The sequence below is a fragment of the Physeter macrocephalus genome, chromosome 14, assembly GCF_002837175.3.
Source record: "Physeter macrocephalus isolate SW-GA chromosome 14, ASM283717v5, whole genome shotgun sequence".
NCBI classification, from domain to species: domain Eukaryota; kingdom Metazoa; phylum Chordata; class Mammalia; order Artiodactyla; family Physeteridae; genus Physeter; species Physeter macrocephalus.
The window spans coordinates 90,087,011-90,107,570 of NC_041227.1; the positions used below are offsets into that span (position 1 = coordinate 90,087,011).

The following is a 20,560-nucleotide window of genomic DNA, read 5'->3' on the forward strand; positions in this document are numbered from 1 at the left end:
AACAATTATTTAAATTAAATGAGTAATACATAAATACTCATGTTAAAATATTTTGTTTTAAATACAAAGTGAACAAATAAAGTGATAAAGTGAAAATCTCCCTTCACATCTCACATACTTCCCTTTGCAGAAATAACCACTTTTGTAATCAGGAATAATCAGTTTGGAAGGTAGTATTCCACACCACTTCTGTGTGTTTATAAGTGTATATTCAGGTTTTCTATTTTTTTTCCCCATACAACTGAAATCATAGTATAAGTATTTATTCTGTAGCTTCTTTTTCTCATAAGCATCATCTTGGATATATTTTCACTTTAGAGATCTGTCTCATTCTTGTTAGCTGGTAACATGGATGTACTATATTTGATTTAATCCTTCTCTTTGTAGTGGGCATCTAGATGGTTTCTTTTTTCTTTTTTTTTTTTTTGTCATTTCAAATAGTTTTGCAGCTAATATCCTGTACTATGTTGTGTATGTGTGCAAATATTTCCCTAGGATAGCTGTGTAGAAGCTTTTGTAGTTACTGTAAGAAATATTTTAAATTATCTTGTGTAACTTAGGTTAGATTTTGTTTTTCAGAAGTTTCTTCCTTTTTAAATTTCTTTTCTCTTAATTGATTCATTCATCTTGTGTGTAGACACAGTCAACTTGAGGATTTAGATTCTAAAGTACAGATACAATCATGCTTTTCCTGCTTCCCATTAGAATAGTCTAAATTCCAGAACTGGTCATTTAAGGCCTATGAGCCAGCATTGTGCTAAGGCTTTATATGTAAAGCTTTATCTCATGTGGTTCTCAAAACAGAAAAACACACAACAAAAGTTCCCATATGAGATAGGGACTAATGGCATATCTGAGGGTTGACCAGTCTCTGATTCCAGAGTCTAAGCACTTAATCACCACCCCCTTCTCCATGTACCTCACTACTCGTGTGCCTGCCCTCTTTTTAGTCACATGAGGTTATTCAGTATTCCCCACATGGCTGCTCTTCCGTGCCCCTCTCCCTTTTACATACTTCTTTTCTCCCTGGAACCCTTGCTTGTCTCCTCTCACACAATTGGCAAACTCATCTTACGGATTCTTCAAGATCCAGCTCAAGTGTTACCTTCTTTGGGCCCCCCTTTCTAGCTCCCTCAGATGAAATCTTTGTTTTCTCTCCTATAGAACCTTGTACATACTTATATAGTGATGTAATCGTGTATTTGCCCCTCCCTACTAGAGTGTTTTGCAGGGCGCATTGAAGGTATCTTTGATCTTTGTTGAGTGAATTATTACATCAGCTTCAATCATTCATTTGTATTTCATATAAATTTGTACATGTTTCAAATGGATGTGTAATGCCATAACTTTTTCCTATTTGTTTTCCATAATATGCCGAAGGAACATTCTATGTAAATTTTCTTTCTCAAATCACTTGAAGAAGACGTGGGTGATTTGCTGTCTTTTGTTTTGCCTTTCATGTAGTATACTTTTATATTTGTTTTGAGTGGTTAAAGAACTGTGGGAATCATTGAGTATAGATTACCTGGGTAATATGTATTTTTTCTTCCTAACTTTTAGGAGGAAGATGAACAACAAAGACTTATTAAGAGAAAGGATCACAAAAAAACAAATGTTGAGGAAGAAGTAAAAATACCAGTAGTGTGTGCTTTAACTCATGAAGAATCTTCAGCCCAGTTATCAAATGAGGAGGTATAATGAATCTATAATTAAAATCATCGTATACACAGTGTTAACCATTTTTAGCTTCTCATACATTAGTTAGTTACATTGTTCATATGGGAAGTGGGTAGTAGCTACTAGCTGAAAATTAGATAAAGTGATAATACTTTATTTTCAACTGTTTTTACAGTATTATAGGTAGTACAGTTTGAAACATGCAGTTTCTCTTATGATCTGTGAAACAATTAGATGTTCTTTTTTCTAGCGGTTCCAAAATTAAAACATTAGAAGAAAATTTAAATAATATCTGCAAAATCTTTTTTGATATGAATAAATGTCTCTAATACCTTGAGCTTTTGTTTAAAAGAGATTTTATCTAAAGTATTGAAACACTTAATTCTCTATGTCCTGTATTTGAGTATTATCAAGTATTAGATCTTAAGCCCTGAGAAGAGTGTGTGGGGTTTGGCAGATTGTGATGGAGTAGGGTAGAACATTTCAGGTATTGGGAATGGGCAGAGTAGAGAGACCTGGAGGTGGAAAGTGTAAAGTGATGGTCCTATGGCCTCATCGCCTCTCACCCACATGTGGCAAGGGCCTCCTCATTACATTTCCTGTCTTCAGCCTGTCCCATTCCACTGTACCCTCAGCATTACTGTCAGATTTATTTTTCTTAAGTGCAGCTATAGTCAGGCTACTCCCCTAGTCAGAACCACCACTCACTCCCATTACCTACATAATTAAGTGCAACTTCCTCACTCAGACAGTCAGCACCCTTCATAATATGCGCTCTGTTTTAGCCACATTGCTCATCTGGTTGTGCTATAATCTCTGCCTTGCACATTGGTTCCTTTACCTGGAATGCTTACCTCCCTCTGCCTTTCTGAGTTCTGGAGTTCTTCTATTCATCCTTCAAGACTCAAGCTGATATCTCTTCTTCAGGGAAGGAAATGCTTCTGTTAAGTGACTTTAGGGTAAAAACTAAGGTCCCCAGCTTGCCATACAAGGGTCTTTGGAGTTGAATTGACCCTTCCAGCCTTAGCATACTCTCCCCTTCATCACAGCCAGACGTTTCTACTAGCTCTCTATGCTCATATACATTGTTTATACTGTCCCTGCTGTTTAGAGATTCATACTTACTCCCCCACCCCTACCTCCTTTCCCTGCCTGGTGAACCAGTTTCAGGTAAATTGGATAAGGGTCTTTTCTCACTTTCAAAGGTATTATGTTTCTGTTTAGTTTGCAGATTTACACTGAGCCATGTAAAATCTACTTGCTGGTGGCTCATAATTCCATGTTTATTGATTATTTGACATTGAAAAAATGCTTTAAAAAAATCCTAGTGGACACTGAAAAGTGTGATGTAATTGTTTTTGTACATTCTCTCTCTTGGCTCATACACTGAGAACTTTGCCCTGATTCTGCTTTGTCTTTTTTTAAAATAGACTTCCAAGAGAATGTCTCAATTTTTGCATACTGCCAAATATTATGTGGTTTCTGCATCATGCAGTCCTGTGTCCAGGAATGTTTGGCAAAGTTTCAAACTTAAAAAAAATATTTTAGCAGGAAAACAGGAAAAGGAAATTTGTTGTGATTTACAGTGAAGCACTTAAAATTTTTTAATAGTGTCTTAACAGATTTATACTGTATATTGTGCATAACATTTTCTGACATTGAAATGTCTTATAGCCTTTCAGATCTGATGTTTTGCAGTTTGAATGTTGAATGTACTTGTTTTGTATTGAGAGGCAGTGACAGTTTAGCCTGTTGATTTAAAGTTAATATGGAATGCTTTAGAGACTTAGATATATTGCTAAAGCCCCTTAAAATTTGTAGGACCCTATATCTTCTTTAACCTAAATGCTTAGAATATGCTTTTCTCACCACAAAAGTAATATGTGTTCATTATGGAAAATTTGGAAAGTACAAAAAGTCATACAAAATAAAAATAACTGATAATTCTACTAGCCAGAGATACCACCACTAACATTTTGGTATGTACCTCTCTTTTCCCTCTTTTTCCATTTCCAAAGGTAACACATGTGTGTTTCTATTTGTACATTTTGTGTGTGTGTGTGTGTGTGTGTGTGTGTGTGTGTGTGTGTGTGTTAACGTGGGCCTCTCACTGTTGTGGCCTCTCCCGTTGCGGAGCACAGGCTCCGGACACGCAGGCTCAGAACCCGTGTCCCCTGCATCGGCAGGCGGACTCTCAACCACTGCGCCACCAGGGAAGCCCTATCTGTACTTTTTAAACATAATATAGATTGTAACTGTACATGATGTTTTATGTACATTTTTTTCCCCCACTTAAATCTGTCTTTAAAGGTTTTAGCACATCAGTGTTTTCCCCCATAATGATATTTAATGACTAACAGTATTTCAGCATGTAAATGTACCATAATTCCTTAATCTCCTACAAATTGATTTGTGCCCAGGTTTTAATTTATAAAGGTGACCGAGTGATGACATAGAGAGGTTAATGCCATTGAACAAAAAGTTTAATGTTACAGTCCCTCTAGAAATGAGCGTCATGGTACACTGTGCAGAGTCACATGGAGAAGCACCAGAGTTGGTCATGAAGCAAAAGCAGGAGCAAGGGGAAAGCATGGACCACAGCCATTATTGGGATTTTTGAGGGAAAGATAGGGCAGGGTAAATAGCATAAGACTGGCTAGTTTGAATAAATCCAGTGGACTTTGGGGCATAGAGTCTATCTTCAGTTTTCTGGTACCTGGCCCTGGGTTGATTTAGAGCAGGGAAAATATTGGCTTGGTGTGTAAGAGTTAGATAAAGGAGTTGGTTGGGAGTATCGACTTGAGATTGGTTGATTTAGATGTGAAAGACATATTCATAGGCAAGTTGTTTATTATTTCTAGGAATTAGCTAGTTTGGAAGAGGCAGTCTCTCCTCAGCCAGCAAGGCCTTCAGAAGGTCAAAAACATCATAAAATATAGAAAATAAGCATGATTAACACACTAACAGATAGTCAATTGTTTCATTTTTCACTAGTAAAAAAATTTTCATTATTATGAGTAATGCCATAATGCTATTATATATATAGTTCTTTGTGTAAAAGTCATAGACTTATCTGATTACTCCCTTAATATAAGTTCTTGGGAAGAGAACTGCTGAGTTTAAGAGCATAAACAAACATATTGTTGAATCATCTTTCAGAAACAGTGTAACAGTTTACATACCCCTACAAGTATATGTTCCTTATAAGTATTGTTATCAGCATGGTAGTCTGGTGCTTTTGAAATGGCCCTCACAACTTTCTTGCCCCTGTCCCCTTCCTTCTTTGGTGTCACAGTAGCATTGTGTTAATATATGATAGCGTTAGATGTCGTGTTCCTTTATAAGCTAACAGAATGCTCTCTCTCCGGTTTTTTTATTAGGGTGCTTATTTGGGACCTTTGCCATAGCTAGCTCAGTATATACTAGATTTGTGTTCCTCAGCCATCGGAATTTCACAGATTAAAAAACCTTAAAAAAAAACAACCTTTAAAAAGAAATAAATGGAGGAATTAACATAAAAGTTGTCAGCTTTTTATTATACCAAGTAAGGATATTTTTAAAACGTTGAAAAAAAATCTGTATTTTAGTCTTTTCCAGTTCATAAAAGGAAGGGCATTTAACAACAAAAAGTAGAAAGGATAGTATCTTAAAATAAAAGCCGGTTCTTTAAATTGAATAAATTTAGTTTCAAGAAAAGCTTGCTACATTTTCCTTGCTTTCTGATTTTCCTACAAACTGTGCTAGAATGGTACTGGTGTGCTTTTTTGACTTTGGGAGTGTGCTGCGCCACATTACAAAAAAATTGAAATGGAATTCACGTAACAAAAAATTAACCATTTAAAGTGTGCAATTCGGTGGCCTTTAGTACATTTACAGTGTTGTGCAACCATTACCTGTCTAGTTTCAGAAGATTGTCATCGCCCCCAAAAGAGACCCCTTATATGACTAAGGAGTCACTCCCTACTCTCCTTTCCCTTTAACCTCTGGCAACCACTAATTTGTTTTTGGTCTCTGTGGATTTACCTATTCTGGATATTTCATAGATATGGAATCGTACAGTGTGTGACCTTTTGCGTCTGGCTTCTTTCACTTGATGCAGCCTTATTTAACATGTTGATTACACCTTGCTTGAAACTTAGTTTCTAGCGTACAACATTATCCTCATTTCCCTTCTATTCTGGGTACTCCTTCCTCTGTCCCTCCCCAAAATGGACAAAATTGATGTTTCTCAGGGCCTTGCCCTTGGCTTTCTTCATATCCTACAGACTCATCCTAAGTGTTCTGATTTGCTGCCGTGGCTTTAATTATTACTGTATAGTGGTTACTCCCAAGTCTCTATCTAAAGACTTCTTTGTCCCTCTATTGGGTGGACATCTCTACTTGGATATACAGCAGGCACCTCGTGTTCCATATACCCAATACTGAATTTCAGGAGACCTTCCCTGATTCTTATGTCTGGGCTGAATTCCTCTCCTTGAGCTCCCAGAGCATTCAGTACATAGCTGTAGCCTGTCATTTTATTGACTATGATATTCTAATAGCCTGTTTACTTGGTTCACTTGTTTTTTTTTCATGAAACTAAGCATTTTGAAGTCAGAGATTGTTCACATTTGTATTCTGAGTGCTTGGTTTAGTGCCCAGGATATAGAAGACACTCAATAAATGTTCAATGAATATATGAGGGCAGCACACTAAATAAAGATTGTCATGTGTAATGTGTGGCAAAATACTTTATAAAATGTGGTAGTTTTTCTCTGAAAATATCAGGAATTGTCTAACTGGCAATGTATTTTCGCATTTCAGGAGCATTTAGATAGCACCCATGGTTCAGTCCATTCTTTAGATGCAGACTTACTGTTGCCATCCGGGGATCCATTCAGTAAATCAGACAATGACATGTTTAAAGATGGACTCAGGAGAGCACAGTCTACAGACAGCTTGGGAACCTCAGGCTCCCTGCAATCCAAAGCTTTAGGCTATAACTACAAAGCAAAATCTGCTGGGAACCTGGATGAATCAGATTTTGGACCGTTGGTAGGAGCAGATTCGGTGACTGAGAACTTTGATACCGCCTCCCTTGGGTCACTGCAAATGCCAAGTGGGTTTATGTTAACCAAAGATCAGGAAAGAGCAATCAAGGCGATGACACCAGAACAAGAAGAAACGGCATCCCTCCTGTCTAGTGTCACACAGGGTATGGAAAGTGCTTATGTGTCTCCCAGTGGTTACCGCTTAGTCAGTGAGACAGAATGGAATCTCCTGCAGAAAGAGGTGAGTTATTTTCCTGACTTCTCGTCTCGCTCACTTTGAGGGATACTGGGTAGCTCTGGATTTATTGTTCATTCAAGAGATGGTCCCTGGAGTCAGTGCTCTCACTGGTTGCCAGCGAATGGGTGTTAACCCATATTGTCTGACCCTTGTCATTGTCTGCTTTGGCTGTTCCTGGTGATTATGACAGAGAAGGGAACTGACTAGCTGATTGTGTTAAGTGTGAACTTCTCCACTTGAAGTCACATCTCTTAAGTTGGAGCGATCTGTTTGAATAGCATAGCTAACTTTGTGTAGCCCGAATTTGGTTTCCTTGCAGTTTTCTATAATCTCAGTGTATTCCAAGATGCATATTTTTTCATCTTTCCTTGAGGTCTAAAGTACAAATGCTTTTCAGCAGTTGATGCTTAGAATGAGTTTAAGGAGGGGGTGGAAAATATGGGAGAGAAGAGAAGGCAACCTTTAATGAGGTTGATTTTCCTCCTAATAATATCTGCAAACTCAGAAGTAAGATTAGGAGATAAAAACTTAAGTATGTATTTGCATAGTGCTTTACAGATTACAAAGCCTTTTCACATACCTCTTCTCTTTGAGCTACTTGATAATAATGAGACAATCAGGGCATGATTTTCTCCAACTTATAGATGAGGAAACTGGCTCAGAAAGGTCAAATGAGTTGCTCAGGTTTCCCCTTCGACTTAGTAGCAAAACCTGGGTTAGGATACAGGTTTTATGACTTCCATTGCTTTCTTTTACTCAGGGCTACTTCTCTTTAAAGAAGCTGTTGATTAGCAAGTGGAACAGCTTATTAAACCTGAAAGAAACTGTTCTCCTTGGTCTCATGCAAAACGTTTGAGAAGGTGCTATTTAATTGTTTCATACCTCCTTTGTGTTTGGAGCTGGTGAAATGGTTAATTTGCACTCCACCCTTCCCCATCCCCTCCCTTGTTGGGTAGTATTGATTTAAATTGTGAGTGCCACGGTGTAGTACCTTTTGCTTTCCTTGTGTTTCCCTCAAATGTGGCGTTTTGTGGCCCTTAGCCTGTTTTTTTTTGCGGTACGCGGGCCTCTCACCGGTACGCGGGCCTCTCACCGCTGTGGCCTCTCCCGTTGCGGAGCACAGGCTCCGGACGTGCAGGCTCAGCGGCCATGGCTCACGGGCCCAGCCGCTCCGCGGCACGTGGGATCCTCCCAGACCGGGGCACGAACCCGTGTCCCCTGCGTTGGCAGGCGGACTCTCAACCACTGCGCCACCAGGGAAGCCCCCCTTAGCCTCTTGATGATAAAGTTGTGTCCCTTGTTTTCCTGTCATACTTATATTGGACTTATGATTTCTTAGAATCCAGCTCTCTATTGTAACTTCTTGCCATAAGTCCCTGAATAAATTGTTTACTCCATTTTCTACTTCGAGTAACATAGGTAAGACTGCATGTGTTCCTCAAGTATGTGATGTAGACTTGTTTTGTTCTGCCTGATAAGAGGTAATTTTGGTGCCCTTCAGGTACATAATGCTGGAAATAAACTTGGTAGACGTTGTGATATGTGTTCCAATTATGAAAAACAGTTACAAGGAATTCAGATTCAAGAGGCTGAAACAAGAGACCAGGTGAGTTTCTTTTGGGGTGTGTGAAATTGGTGAGCTGTTGTAGTTTTCATTGGAGGTGCTGAATTAATTGCCCTTCGCCCCTCCCAGTTTGCTTTATGCAGTATATTCAACTTGTTAAGTCTGAAATGATCTGGTACATGCAACGACAGTGACGTTTCCATTGGGAGCACACTATAGGGTTTTTGCTTTTGTGTGTCTTTGCTTCATTAGCTTGCCCAGTACCACACACAGGTCAGCTCAGCTGGCGTATCTCCTCTCCCAGCCTGTTCCTTCTGCCCAAGGCCTGGAAGTGTTACTGTCAGGAACGCATGCACACGGAAAGTGCTTTATGCTGCAGAGATTTAGGGAGATAAGGGGTTGGGTTGACTGTTGCTTCTAATTGGATATTACATTAATCAGTATTTGTACTCTTCATTGCTTATTGCCTAATTCTTGTCATAAATTTGTTGAAGTAAGTTTAGTTTGCAGGGTCACAGAAATTAAGATTTGGTAGATTAGGTATGCTGAAACTGACAAGTACCTTTCCAAATACAGTGCCTAATAATGGGTTCCCTGATAACATTTAGGAAATGATGTAGAACTTCATGAGAGTAAACTTGTGAAAGTATATGTAAGGAAAAAATAACTTTTTTCTTATATTTCCAAATTGTTCTTTGGTTATCATGGAGTGTTACCCTAGGCTTCAAAATAAGCTTAAGCAGGTTAGAATGATGGTTTAATATTTTCAAATGCCCTTGGCATTAATTTTCTCCATATATGCTTTTTTTTTTTAGATGGCTTAGAGATAAATTTCTAAAGCTATTTGTGAAGCTACCATATCAATAGTTGGCCTCTGAGAGTGTGGTATAGGAATGGGGTATCTTGGATTCCATAGTCGTGTCAATAGACATTTTACTCTTGCTTCATCTGTGCAGGCACTTCACTGGGTTCTGAGTATTCAGATACAGAGAGAACACCGTACTGCCCATAGGGAGCTTTCAGTGTTGCAATCCAAGCCATCAGTTCAATATGGTTTGTTCCTGTACGTGTACAAGTAGAACTAGAGGATGGGCAGAGGCATCTAAGTTAACTATGGGCTGTTAACTCGGGAAGGTAACAGTTCAGCTAAGTTTGTTTTAGAGCTAGAGTAAAAATTAGGAAAAGAAGTGGAGAAAGGCTGTTCAAGGAGAGGAAATGTGTACAGAGGAACAGCTATGAAGGAAAATTGTGTGTTCTAGGAAGTATGAATAGTTTATGTGGCTGGGCATAAGGGGGGGTGTGTGTGAGAGAGAGGGAAAGAGAGAGTGGAGAGAGAGTGGGGGGAAAATAGTGGGAGACGAAGCTAAAAAGGGAAGGCCATGATGAGATTGAGGGAGGGGTGTGATGACTGAAGGGATTTAAATTTTACCCTGAAGATTTTGGGAGGCATTTAAGGATTTTAAGTAGGGAAATAATATGATTTGACTTCCATTTTAGAAATATTTATTGTGTTAGAGTGGATTGTAGATTGGCAGCAGAAGATAGAGTCAGGGAGGCCAGTGCCCTAGCCTAGAAGACCCAGGAGGAAAAGCAGATATTTTCAAATGAGATAATGGATATGAAAAATGTTTTGTTAACTGTAAAGCACAGTATAGTTGTCGAATGAGGTAATTCATCTCATTTTTCCCCCAAATTGACAAATTTGTTTCTCAGGAAAAGAGATTAGGTTTAAAAAAATTTTCTGGAGGTAGGGATTTTTTTTTTTTAATTTATGAAAATTCTGGTACTTCCTTCTAATTGACGTTTAAAATTTCATAGGTGAAAAAGCTACAGGTGATGCTAAGGCAAGCAAATGACCAGTTAGAGAAGACAATGAGAGATAAACAGGAGCTGGAAGACTTCATAAAGCAGAGCACTGAAGATTCAAGTCACCAGGTAAGTGAGGGTTTTAGAATGTGGCCCCTGGGAGATGACTGAGTTGTTTAAATAAAAGTTCTGAAAACCTAGTAAGGTTTCTTTCTTGCCCTGAAGATCTGGCAGTTCTATTTTCCCTCAGATAAGAATATCTCAAACTGATCTTTCTCTGGTGTCTGTTTTACAGATTTAAGGAAAGTAACTTTTGAAGTAACTGCTTAGTAAATATCAGGAGGCTCTGGTTCTCTTTTCCCCTTTGATTTTTATTAGATTTTTCTGCTGCACAAGAAACATGCTGACAAGAAAGATGCTAGTTATCTTCTTTTTGACTTTTGGAAAAATACCATGCATAGGAAAAAACGTGACCATATACAGATATACCAAACATATCTGAACTAACATCTGTGTAACCACCAAGATCGAGTAATAGAAAATTAGCTAGTACCCCAGAAGCCCTCACTTCCCCCTCCACTTACTACTTCCTCCCTAGAGGTAACTACAGTCCTAACGTCTAACACCGTTAGATTAGCTTTGTCTGCTTTCTTATTTTAACAAACGAATCATATAGTCTGTATTCAATGAATGACACAATCATTCATTGTGTTTGTCTTCCTCCATTCAACATTGTGAGGTTCCTACTCACAAATGTGTGTGATTGTTGTATACTCATACCATTGTATGGATATATTATAATTTATCCATCTTAATGTTATGAACATTTGGGTTGTTTCCAGTTGTGGGATATTATGAATAATTCTACTTTGAAATTTCTGTATAGGGCTTGTTGCGCGTGTTGCTGCTGGGTATGTGCTTAGGAGTGGAAATGCCTGGGTCAAAATGTTCAAAATGTATGTCAACTTTTGGAGATAATTGTGCCAGAAAGTGGTTGTATGAATTATACTCTCCCCAGCAATGTATGAGAAGAATTCCTGTGGGTCTGCAGTCTTGACAGACTTCATTTTGTGTTATTTTAATTATAGCCATTTTGGTGGGTGTGTAATGGTATTTCATGGTGGCTTAGTTTGCATTTCTCTTACGACCATTGAGGTTATTTAGCATTTTTCATGTCTGTTAGCCATTGGGATATCATTGTGTGTGTGGGGTGTGTGTGTGTGTGTGTGTGTGTGTGTTTGAAATTACTTCTCAAGTCTTATGCTTGATTTTTTATTGGGTTGTCTTTTTTTTTTCCCACTTATTTTTCTGATAGGAGTTCTTTATATAATGTTATTAGAGCCTTTTGGTGATGTGTCCCAAATGTCTTCTACTCAGTACCTTAGATTTTCATTATTTTAATGGTGTCTTTTGATGAACAGAAGTTCTTAATTTTAATGTAGTCAAATTTATTGATCTTTTCTTTATGATGAGTGATTTTTATCCTGGTTTTTAAAAGAATATTTTCTTACCCTGGGGTTATATGAAGATATTTTCATGTATTTTGTAGAAGCTTCATTGTTTATAGCCACTCACATATCTAAAATCCATCTAGAACTGACTTTTATGTATAAGCTGTAGATATGGGTAAATTTTTATTTTATTTTTTCATATGGAGAGTCAGTTCCTGTACCATTTAGTGAAAAGATCACCTTTTTCTCACTGCTCTGCAAGATCATCTTTGTTAACTATCAAGTGAATGTACATGTGTGGGTCAGTTTGAGGACTCTGTTTTATTTGATTAGTCTATTTGCCTATTTTTATGCCAGATTCTGTGCTGTAATTTATAGTAAATTTTTCATTTGTTTCTTTAAATGAAACATAAAGTTAGAAACTTTTTTTTTTTTTTTTGCGGTGCGCGGGCCTCTCACTGTCGTGGCCTCTCCCGTTGTGGAGCACAGGCTCCGGACGCGCAGGCTCAGTGGCCATGGCTCACGGGCCCAGCCGCTCCGCGGCATGTGGGATCTTCCCGGACCGGGGCACAAACCTGTGTCCCCTGCATCGGCAGGCGGGCTCTCAACCACTGCGCCACCAGGGAAGCCCCTAGAACCTTTAAAGTTAGAAACTTTACAGTTTAGAAATATATAGTTTCTAAAAACTATAAAAGTTTTTCTCTGCTGAGAACTATGTTTTCATTCGTTTCAACAGTATTTACCTTTACACCGGGCAGCATAGTTACAATAGCTACTTTAAAGTCTTTGGTAAGTCCAACCTACGTCATCATGGGGTTGGCATGTGTTGATTTTCTTTCTTCTTGAGAATTGGCCACATTTTCCTGATTCTTTCTATGTCAAGTACTTTTAGATTGATCTTGGAGATTATGAATATTTTATTGTGAGACTCTCAGTTCTTTTAACCTGATTAGGTTCAGTTCATAAGTTCTGTCTTGCCTTCTGTAGTAGGTAGTTCTAATGTCAGTTTGTTTTTAAAAGCCTTTGCAGTGCTCCTTTGGATGTGTCCATGTATGTGTATAGCTCAGGGGTCAGTGTGAGACTTGTGCTGGTTCATGCACAGAATTAGGGGATCCTTTTTCTAGCTCTCTTCTCTCAGTACCCCTCTACTCGTCAGCTCATGGGGACCCTGTCCTGGCCCTGTGATCAGAAAAACAGTTGTTTGTCCTGTGCTGCTGCATCTGTTGTGGCTTCACAACTGGGGCAGCTCTCAGATTCATGCTGGCAGAAAATAGGAAAAAAAACCCAAATAAGCAGTAAACTGCAGTATGAATTGTTTCTTCCCGTTTTGATTTCTCTCCCTAAACTGTCTGCTTTTACTTATTTTTTAGAGTCCTCAGGTAGTTGCTTTTTGTATTTTTTCCAGAGTTTTTAGTTGTAATAAGGGGAGAGAATGGCCTTGGTGGGCTTAGTCCATCTTGGACAGTGCCAAAAGTCTCCATTCTCTCATATTTTTGTTTATTAGACATATCTTTTTCTTTCCACCTTCATTCAAGAAGGATACTCTGTGGTCAGGTATAGAATTCTGAGTATTTATGATATTTTCTTTCAGCACTTTGAAGTTCTTATTCCATTGCTTCTGGCTTCCATGTTTCTGATGAGAAGTCAGCTGTTAAGTCTTATTGTTGTTCCTTTGAAGGTGAAATGTTATTTTTTCCGTGGCTGTTGTAAAGATGTTCGTTTTGGCTTTTGTTATTAACAGTTTTACTGTGCTGTTTACCTGGGTGTGTCTTTCTTCATATTTCTGCTGTTTGGAGTTCACAGGGTTTCTTGGATCTCTGAGTTAATGTCTTACATCATGATTGGAATATTCTCAGCCATATGTCTCTTTAAAAATTTGTTTTTATTGAGTTAACATAAAGTGCATAAATCTCAAGTGTACAATTTGGTGAATTTTAACGTGTGAAAAATTTTACTAGGGTAATAAATCATCATCTGCATCAAGATATTGAACATTTCTAATATGCTCATGTTCTTTACTAATAAGTAAATACCCCACCTGCCTATTCTTAGAAGTAGCCAGTATTCTAACTTTTAACACTATGTTTTAGAATTGCTTGTTGTTGGACTTCATATAAATGGAATCATATAGTGTGTAGCCTTTTGCATCTGGTCTGTTGGGTCATTATGTCTGTGAGACTTATCCATATTGTTCTGTGTCTCAGTAGTTAGATTTTAATGCTATGTATATTCTTTAACATGAGTATACCATAATTCATTTATCCATTCTACAGTTGAGAGATATTTGGATTGTTTCTGGTTTTTGGCTATTGTGAATGAATACATTTTTTAACATTCTTGTACATGTCTTTTAGTGGACATGTGGACTTATTTCTCTCTAGTATACATAGTAGTGAAATTACGGAATTTTTGAGTTTTTGCACAGGTATATTTTTAGCTCTACCAGCTATTTCCATTGGCTGTTACTTCTTCAAATATTTGTATATGTTAGATGTTCGCATTGCATCTACATGGCTTCTTTAATCTCTCTTCTGTATTTCCCATCATTTTTGTCTTTATTATCTTCATATCACTAATTTTCTCTTCAAATAGGTCTAATCTGTTAAACTCATCCATTGTATTTTTAATTTGGATAATTGATTTTTTTAGTTTATTTGCATTTGGTTATTTTTCATCATTTCCATTTCTCTGGTGGTTCTAAATTTCTGAACAGATCAAATACAGTGTGTTTTTTGTTTGTTTGTTTGTTTGTTTTGGCGGTATGCGGGCCTCTCACTGTTGTGACCTCTCCCGTTGCGGAGCACAGGCTCCGGACGTGCAGGCTCAGCGGCCATGGCTCACGGGCCCAGCCGCTCCGCGGCATGTGAGATCTTCCCAGAGCTGGGCACGAACCCGTGTCCCCTGCATCGGCAGGTGGACTCTCAACCACTGCGCCACCAGGGAAGCCCCCAAATACAGTTATTTTAAAGTCTGTTTCTAGTAACATATCTGGATTCATTGTAGATCTGTTTTTGTTATCTGTTTTGTTTTTTATCATTTCCTTTTGTTTTTTATCATAGTCTTTTATTTATTTTTAATTAATTTTTGGCTGTGTTGGGTCTTCGTTGCTGGGCATGGGCTTTCTCTAGTTGCGGCATGTGGGGGCTACTCTTCATTGTGGTGCGCAGGCTTCTCATTGTGGTGGCTTCTTGTTGCGGAGCACGGGCTTCTGTAGTTGTGGCTTGCAGGCTCTAGAGCGCACGCTCAGTAATTGTGGCACATGGGCTTAGTTGCTTCGCGGCATGTGGGATCTTCCCGGACCAGGGCTCAAACCTGTGTCCCCTGCATTGGCAGGCAGATTCTTAAACACTGCGCCACCAGGGAAGTCCCTATCATAGTCTTTCCTTGTGCATTCTTAACTTGAGTACTAGACATTGTAAGTGAAAATTGTTGAAATAAAGCCATATTTCTTATGAGAGGCAGGCAACTAGTTGTACTAACAATCCTGGATCACCTTAATTCATTTATGGGAATTGAGATTATATGAAGTTGTGAAGATTGGATTATTTTAAATTCTTCCCTTACTATAGGGTGTGTCCCTTTGGAGACCCAATCCAAAGCGCAGGGTGTTTACCAGGGATCCCTTTGTGTATTGGGTCTTGGACTCTTAACTTTTGCCACCCTGTGCTGGGGCTTTCAGACGCTCTGCTCAGCTTCTCAGTGCTGCATCTGTTTCTTTTGGAGTTGGCACATGCTTCTGGAGAAGAGCTGTTCCAGATGCTGCACCCAGTTCTCCATGTGTCTTCATTCTGGTCTTTGGCTCTGTGATTCTTTTTTGCCTTGTTCTCCCATGCCTTCATGTAGGTGTCTTGCATATTTTTGTCTGGTTTTCTTAATTAGCAGGAAGGTTGGTTCACATTACTTATTCTGCCACTACTGGAAACAAAATTCTGACAATAATCATTTTTTAAATGTGTAAACAAATTTATTTTGATTTATTTTATAACTCTTATGTATGAGTCATCAACTTTCACATAAACCCCTCGTCAGGAACACTAAAACTAATTCAAGGGAGTTCATCATGTGTCTTTTGCTCTTAAGTAAACCACCTAAGAATACTGCAGCTAGTTCAGAGAAGATTCATTTATCCTTTAAACTGTTTGGGGTTTTTTTGTGGACAGAGTTTCAAAATTTTTATTGATTTTTTAATTAGCTCCTTTAAGAATAATATTTATAACTGGGTCACGTGGATTAATATCTATGTCTAGAGACACATATAATGCTGTTGTTCATGTATGGCAGAGTATGACCTCTGGGGACTTTTGGTACTGCCTTGTGTCATCTGAAAGGCTGAGGCTTTGTACACAGTAGATGCACACATATCTGTTGAATGATGGATGAGTGGGGTTTGATGAACTAATAAAAAAAATCAGTTCTGGACATTAAATAAGCAGGAGATGGAAGAGTTAGTTTCAGAATAACCAGATTCCTAACAAAATTTTCTGTGTATGAATTTTTTTTTTCTTTCAAGATCTCCGCACTTGTCCTAAGAGCCCAGGCATCTGAGATCTTACTTGAAGAGTTACAACAGGGGTTTTCCCAGGCAAAGAGGGATGTTCAGGAACAGATGGTAAGTTAACATTTAAATAAACATTAACTATGTTAAATATATTCTATCTTGAAATAATCTTTGATGTGACTTTATCTTCCTGGCCAAAGTGGTTACCATTATGTTCTCCAGAGCCTATAGAACGTTAGTAATGGACAAGATTATGTAAAGACATTATTCTTTTTTTAAACCTACCTCTTGACCAAAAAAATTTTCACCTTTAACTTAGTTTATTTTTCTTTGATTTGAGAAACCTAAACAAAATAAACTATGGACCAGCATTTAATTTTTAGTTCTAAATACAAGCTAAAAGTTGAAATCTCTCAAAGCCCTAGGAGGTACAGCTTTTGAGCAGTCACTGTGCTTTTCCTGGACAGCTAATTTATTTAAAACAACCTCAGTAATTTCGTGGGATTTACGATAAAACATGCACCATAACTGCTGTGGCACTGGAAAACTTCCAGAAGGCTGTCAATTTTGAGAGGGATAGGAACAGAGAGCTTCTTAAAGAAGAGCTGCCTTGAACCTCTGCAGAATTGTTCTCCAGTTTTGGGCCTCTTCTTCACCAGTCAGGCTCCACTTGCCTTGCTCTTCCTTTTTCTCAAAGTTGGAACCCTGCATCTGCTGGCCCTTCATAAACTATAGCAGAGTTGGTCCTGCTGGGGTGATCCTACAGAGCTGCCTCTTGTCCAGCTCTTGCAGGGTTGACAGAAAAACAAACAAACTCCAAGTTGTATGGTAATGGTTTGTTTTTGATTGGCATTGGGTCAGTATCTGAATGCCTTTGAGCTGATCCCTAAATACTAGCCCTGGTCTATTGAGAAACATCTCACTCTAATCAATGACCAGAGAGAGTTTCATATCTTTTCATTAATTAGAGAATATGAAATAATAATTGTTGATCTCAAGGGCACTGTTAAATGCTGACAAAGTTTCATAGTGTTTAGCCTCCTTACACTCCCCTGTCCCCTCTCATCTTTTCCTTCTCATCTTTTAAAACTCATTTGCTTTTGCAAACATTTTTCAAGTTGATTCCACTTAAAATGAATATATTGCAGGTGGCATTGAAGAATTGTTGAAATTAAGGTTGAGGTCTTGTGAACTTTAATATCTTAACCATTTTCTTGAAATTACCTTTAAATGTTCTTACACTGAGAAAGATAAACTCAATTTCTTATGCCCCTTCAAAGAAGAGTAGCTATGGTAGTGGCTGGGATCTTAATATTTCCCCCGAACTATTTATTTTGAAAATTTTCAAACTTAGAGTTGTTTATGGAGTGAACATTCATAAAATCTTCACTTAGGTTTACCAGTTAATATTTTGCCACATTTTTACTGCTTGCAATTGTTTCTCAGTCTCTCACTTTCATATATATGTATATTATATTACATATGTATTTGTTTCTTTTTCTGAGCCATTTGGAAATAAGTTGTAGACATCATGACACTCCTAAATATTTCAGTATGTATCTCCTAAGAACAAAGAAGTCTTTCTGCATAATCACAATACTGTTATTATATGCTTAAAATGTAACCATTGTCCCTAAAAGTCCTTGATTGTTTTTTAGTGGCAGTTTTACTTTTTGATCAAGGAACTAGTCAGGGCTCACATATTGTATTTTGTTGTCATGTCACTTTAGTCTCCTTTAATCTAGAACAGTCACCCACTTTTTGTTTTTGGCTTTTATGACATTAACATTTTTGAAGAATCCAGACCATTTGCCTCGTAGAATGCATTTGTCTGATTATTTTCACATGGTTCAAGTTAGACATTTTGGCAAGAAAACTACATGGATGAAATGATTCAATGGAAAGTTCATAACAAGAGGCATGTTATGATGGGTGGTTCCATTGTTGGTGATGTTAAGTTTGATCACTTGGTTAAGGTGATCACAATCGTTTTAGAATGACTGCATTAATATTGCTACCAACAGCAGACTTACTAAGTGAAGTTCAGCATTTCTTTGTTGGCTCTCCATATCCACAGTTTCCACATCTGTGGATACAGAGCGCTGACTGGAAGTGACTTGAGCATCTCAGTTTTTCGTATGGGAGTGTATCTTGGAACCAGTCCTCTGCGGATACCAAGAGACACCTGTAGTTCTTTTTACCCGTAGAATATTATGCCAGGTAAAGGTTTACAGTCTGGGTGCTGTGTTCAAAAATTACTTGAAATGATTTTTCTCTCTGTGGTTGTGTTATCAATTTGATACAAACAGAAACAAATGGAGCTATGTATTACATTTTTGGATTTTCTTCTTTTTTGATTGACTTTTTTGTTTTTTGAACATGCAACATGGTTCATAAGTCAGAACTATAAAAGTATATAAACACTCAGAAGTTTCACTTCCATTCCCTGTCCCTTTCACCCTGTTCCCACCAACTCCTATACATGATCATTTAAATTTATTTTTGGTTTATCCTTGTTATTCTCTTTACAAAAATAAACAAATATAAACATATTCTTCTTTCCCTTCTTTTATATCTAAACGTAGTGGGATGCTAATATTTTGTTGTAAATGGGTTGAAAGTGAGCATAAAGCAACAATTGATTCTGGTCTGAAATAAGTAAGAGCCAGTAGAATTAACCAAAACTTATGCATGACCTTGCCTGCCTACCAGCAGTCTATTTGTCCTTCAGGATGCAGCAGTCACCTTTTGTGGGAAATGTTTTTGAACCCTCTCCACTAACTAGGTACCCTTTGTCCTTTTATCACTGCTGTACCCATTGTCTGTTACAGCACTCGTAGTATGGTTGGGTAATTTTTGGTTTACTTATCTTCCCTCCACTGTACCATGTTCTTCTCTAGGGCAAAGTCTGTCTTTTATCCCTGTATTCTCCATGGGCAGCAAATCGCCTAGTGTAGAGTAGTAGCTGCTGAACAAATGTTGGATGTGGAGTAATCTACACTTATGTATATGTTCAATGGTTAGTAGTAAAAATTAGCAGAAATACTTTTGAAGAATTTTATCTTATACTCAAATTAGCTGGACTAACTTTTATATTGATATAAATTCATATGAAATACCTAAAATTGTTGTATACATCAGCAAGTGGAAGAAGTAGGAACGTGTTCCATTTTAAGAATGAGCTGCTCAAATGTCCTGCATTTCCTAAGCATAAAGCCTCTTGATGGCATCTAATATTTGGGGTCCTTGGGCCATTCACAGCGATCCTGAGCTTGAACATATGTATATGTAATGAAAGATGAAGATACTGCTTTTTGTTTATCCCTGCCTCCTGTGGAACGCATGCTGTGAGGAAATAGGAGTGGTCTTGGAGTACACACCGTTCTTGATATGTCTTGATTACGTCCACCTCTTCCATTGAGCTAGAGATGCTGGTCCTAGGGATATGGGGGAAGAAATTCATTACTTTTAAGCTGTTGGTAGAAACAGTGGAGTGTAAGTTCAGATACTTGCTTCATTTCCTGTCCCCTTGAATATATGTAAGGGCTGTAAATCAATAAATCTCTGAGCTGCTTTTTTTTAAGTCTTACAGACCTTTATCATGTACCGTCCATCCTCAGCCCTTATTTCATTTGGCCTTTGTTTTTCTCTGGTGCAGTTATCAGCAGATAGGATTTACCTTTCTGGCTGTGATTAGTATCTGTTTCTGTTTTAGGCAGTGCTGATGCAGTCACGGGAACAGGTTTCAGAAGAGCTGGTGAGGTTACAGAAAGATAATGACAGTCTTCAGGGAAAGCATAGCTTGCATGTGTCATTACAACAAGCAGAAGACTTCATTCTCCCAGACACTATAGAGGTAACTTATTTTCTATAAGATCAAAAATGTAAACAAGTACATTTTCTGAAATGGCTACAAATTATTTTTTAAAAAGTCTACAAATAACAGATGCTGGAGAGGGTGTGGAGAAAAGGGAACCCTCCTACATCGTTGTTGGGAATGTAAGTTGGTGCAGCCACTATGGAAAACAATATGGAGGTTCCTCAGAAAACTAAAAATAGAGTTGCCTTATGATCCAGCAGTCCCACTCCTGGGCATATATCCAGACAAAACTATAATTCAGAAAGATACATGCACCCCTATGTTCATATCAGCACTATTCACAATAGCCAAGACATGGAAACAACCTAAATGTTCCTCAGCAGATGATTGGGGGCTTCTCTGGTGGTGCAGTGGTTAAGAATCCGCCTGCCAATGCTCGGAACGAGGGTTCAATCCCTGGTCTGGGAAAACCTGCA

General features: G+C 38.1%; 1 protein-coding gene across 3 annotated transcripts in view; it reads left to right on the top strand.

Annotated features, from left to right (window-relative positions):
• Nucleotides 1-20,560, top strand: part of RABEP1 (rabaptin, RAB GTPase binding effector protein 1) — a 104,270-nt gene that overhangs the window by 71,464 nt on the left and 12,246 nt on the right. For 2 of the 3 annotated variants that reach the window (XM_007102823.4, XM_007102824.4), the window contains 6 exons: nt 1,561-1,692; nt 6,481-6,948; nt 8,447-8,551; nt 10,328-10,444; nt 16,277-16,375; nt 19,980-20,120. In XM_007102823.4, coding sequence (XP_007102885.1) covers nt 1,561-1,692; nt 6,481-6,948; nt 8,447-8,551; nt 10,328-10,444; nt 16,277-16,375; nt 19,980-20,120 — 1,062 coding nt within the window. The remainder of the gene's footprint in view (nt 1-1,560; nt 1,693-6,480; nt 6,949-8,446; nt 8,552-10,327; nt 10,445-16,276; nt 16,376-19,979; nt 20,121-20,560) is intronic. The other variant, XM_028498753.2, reaches the window with a different exon arrangement.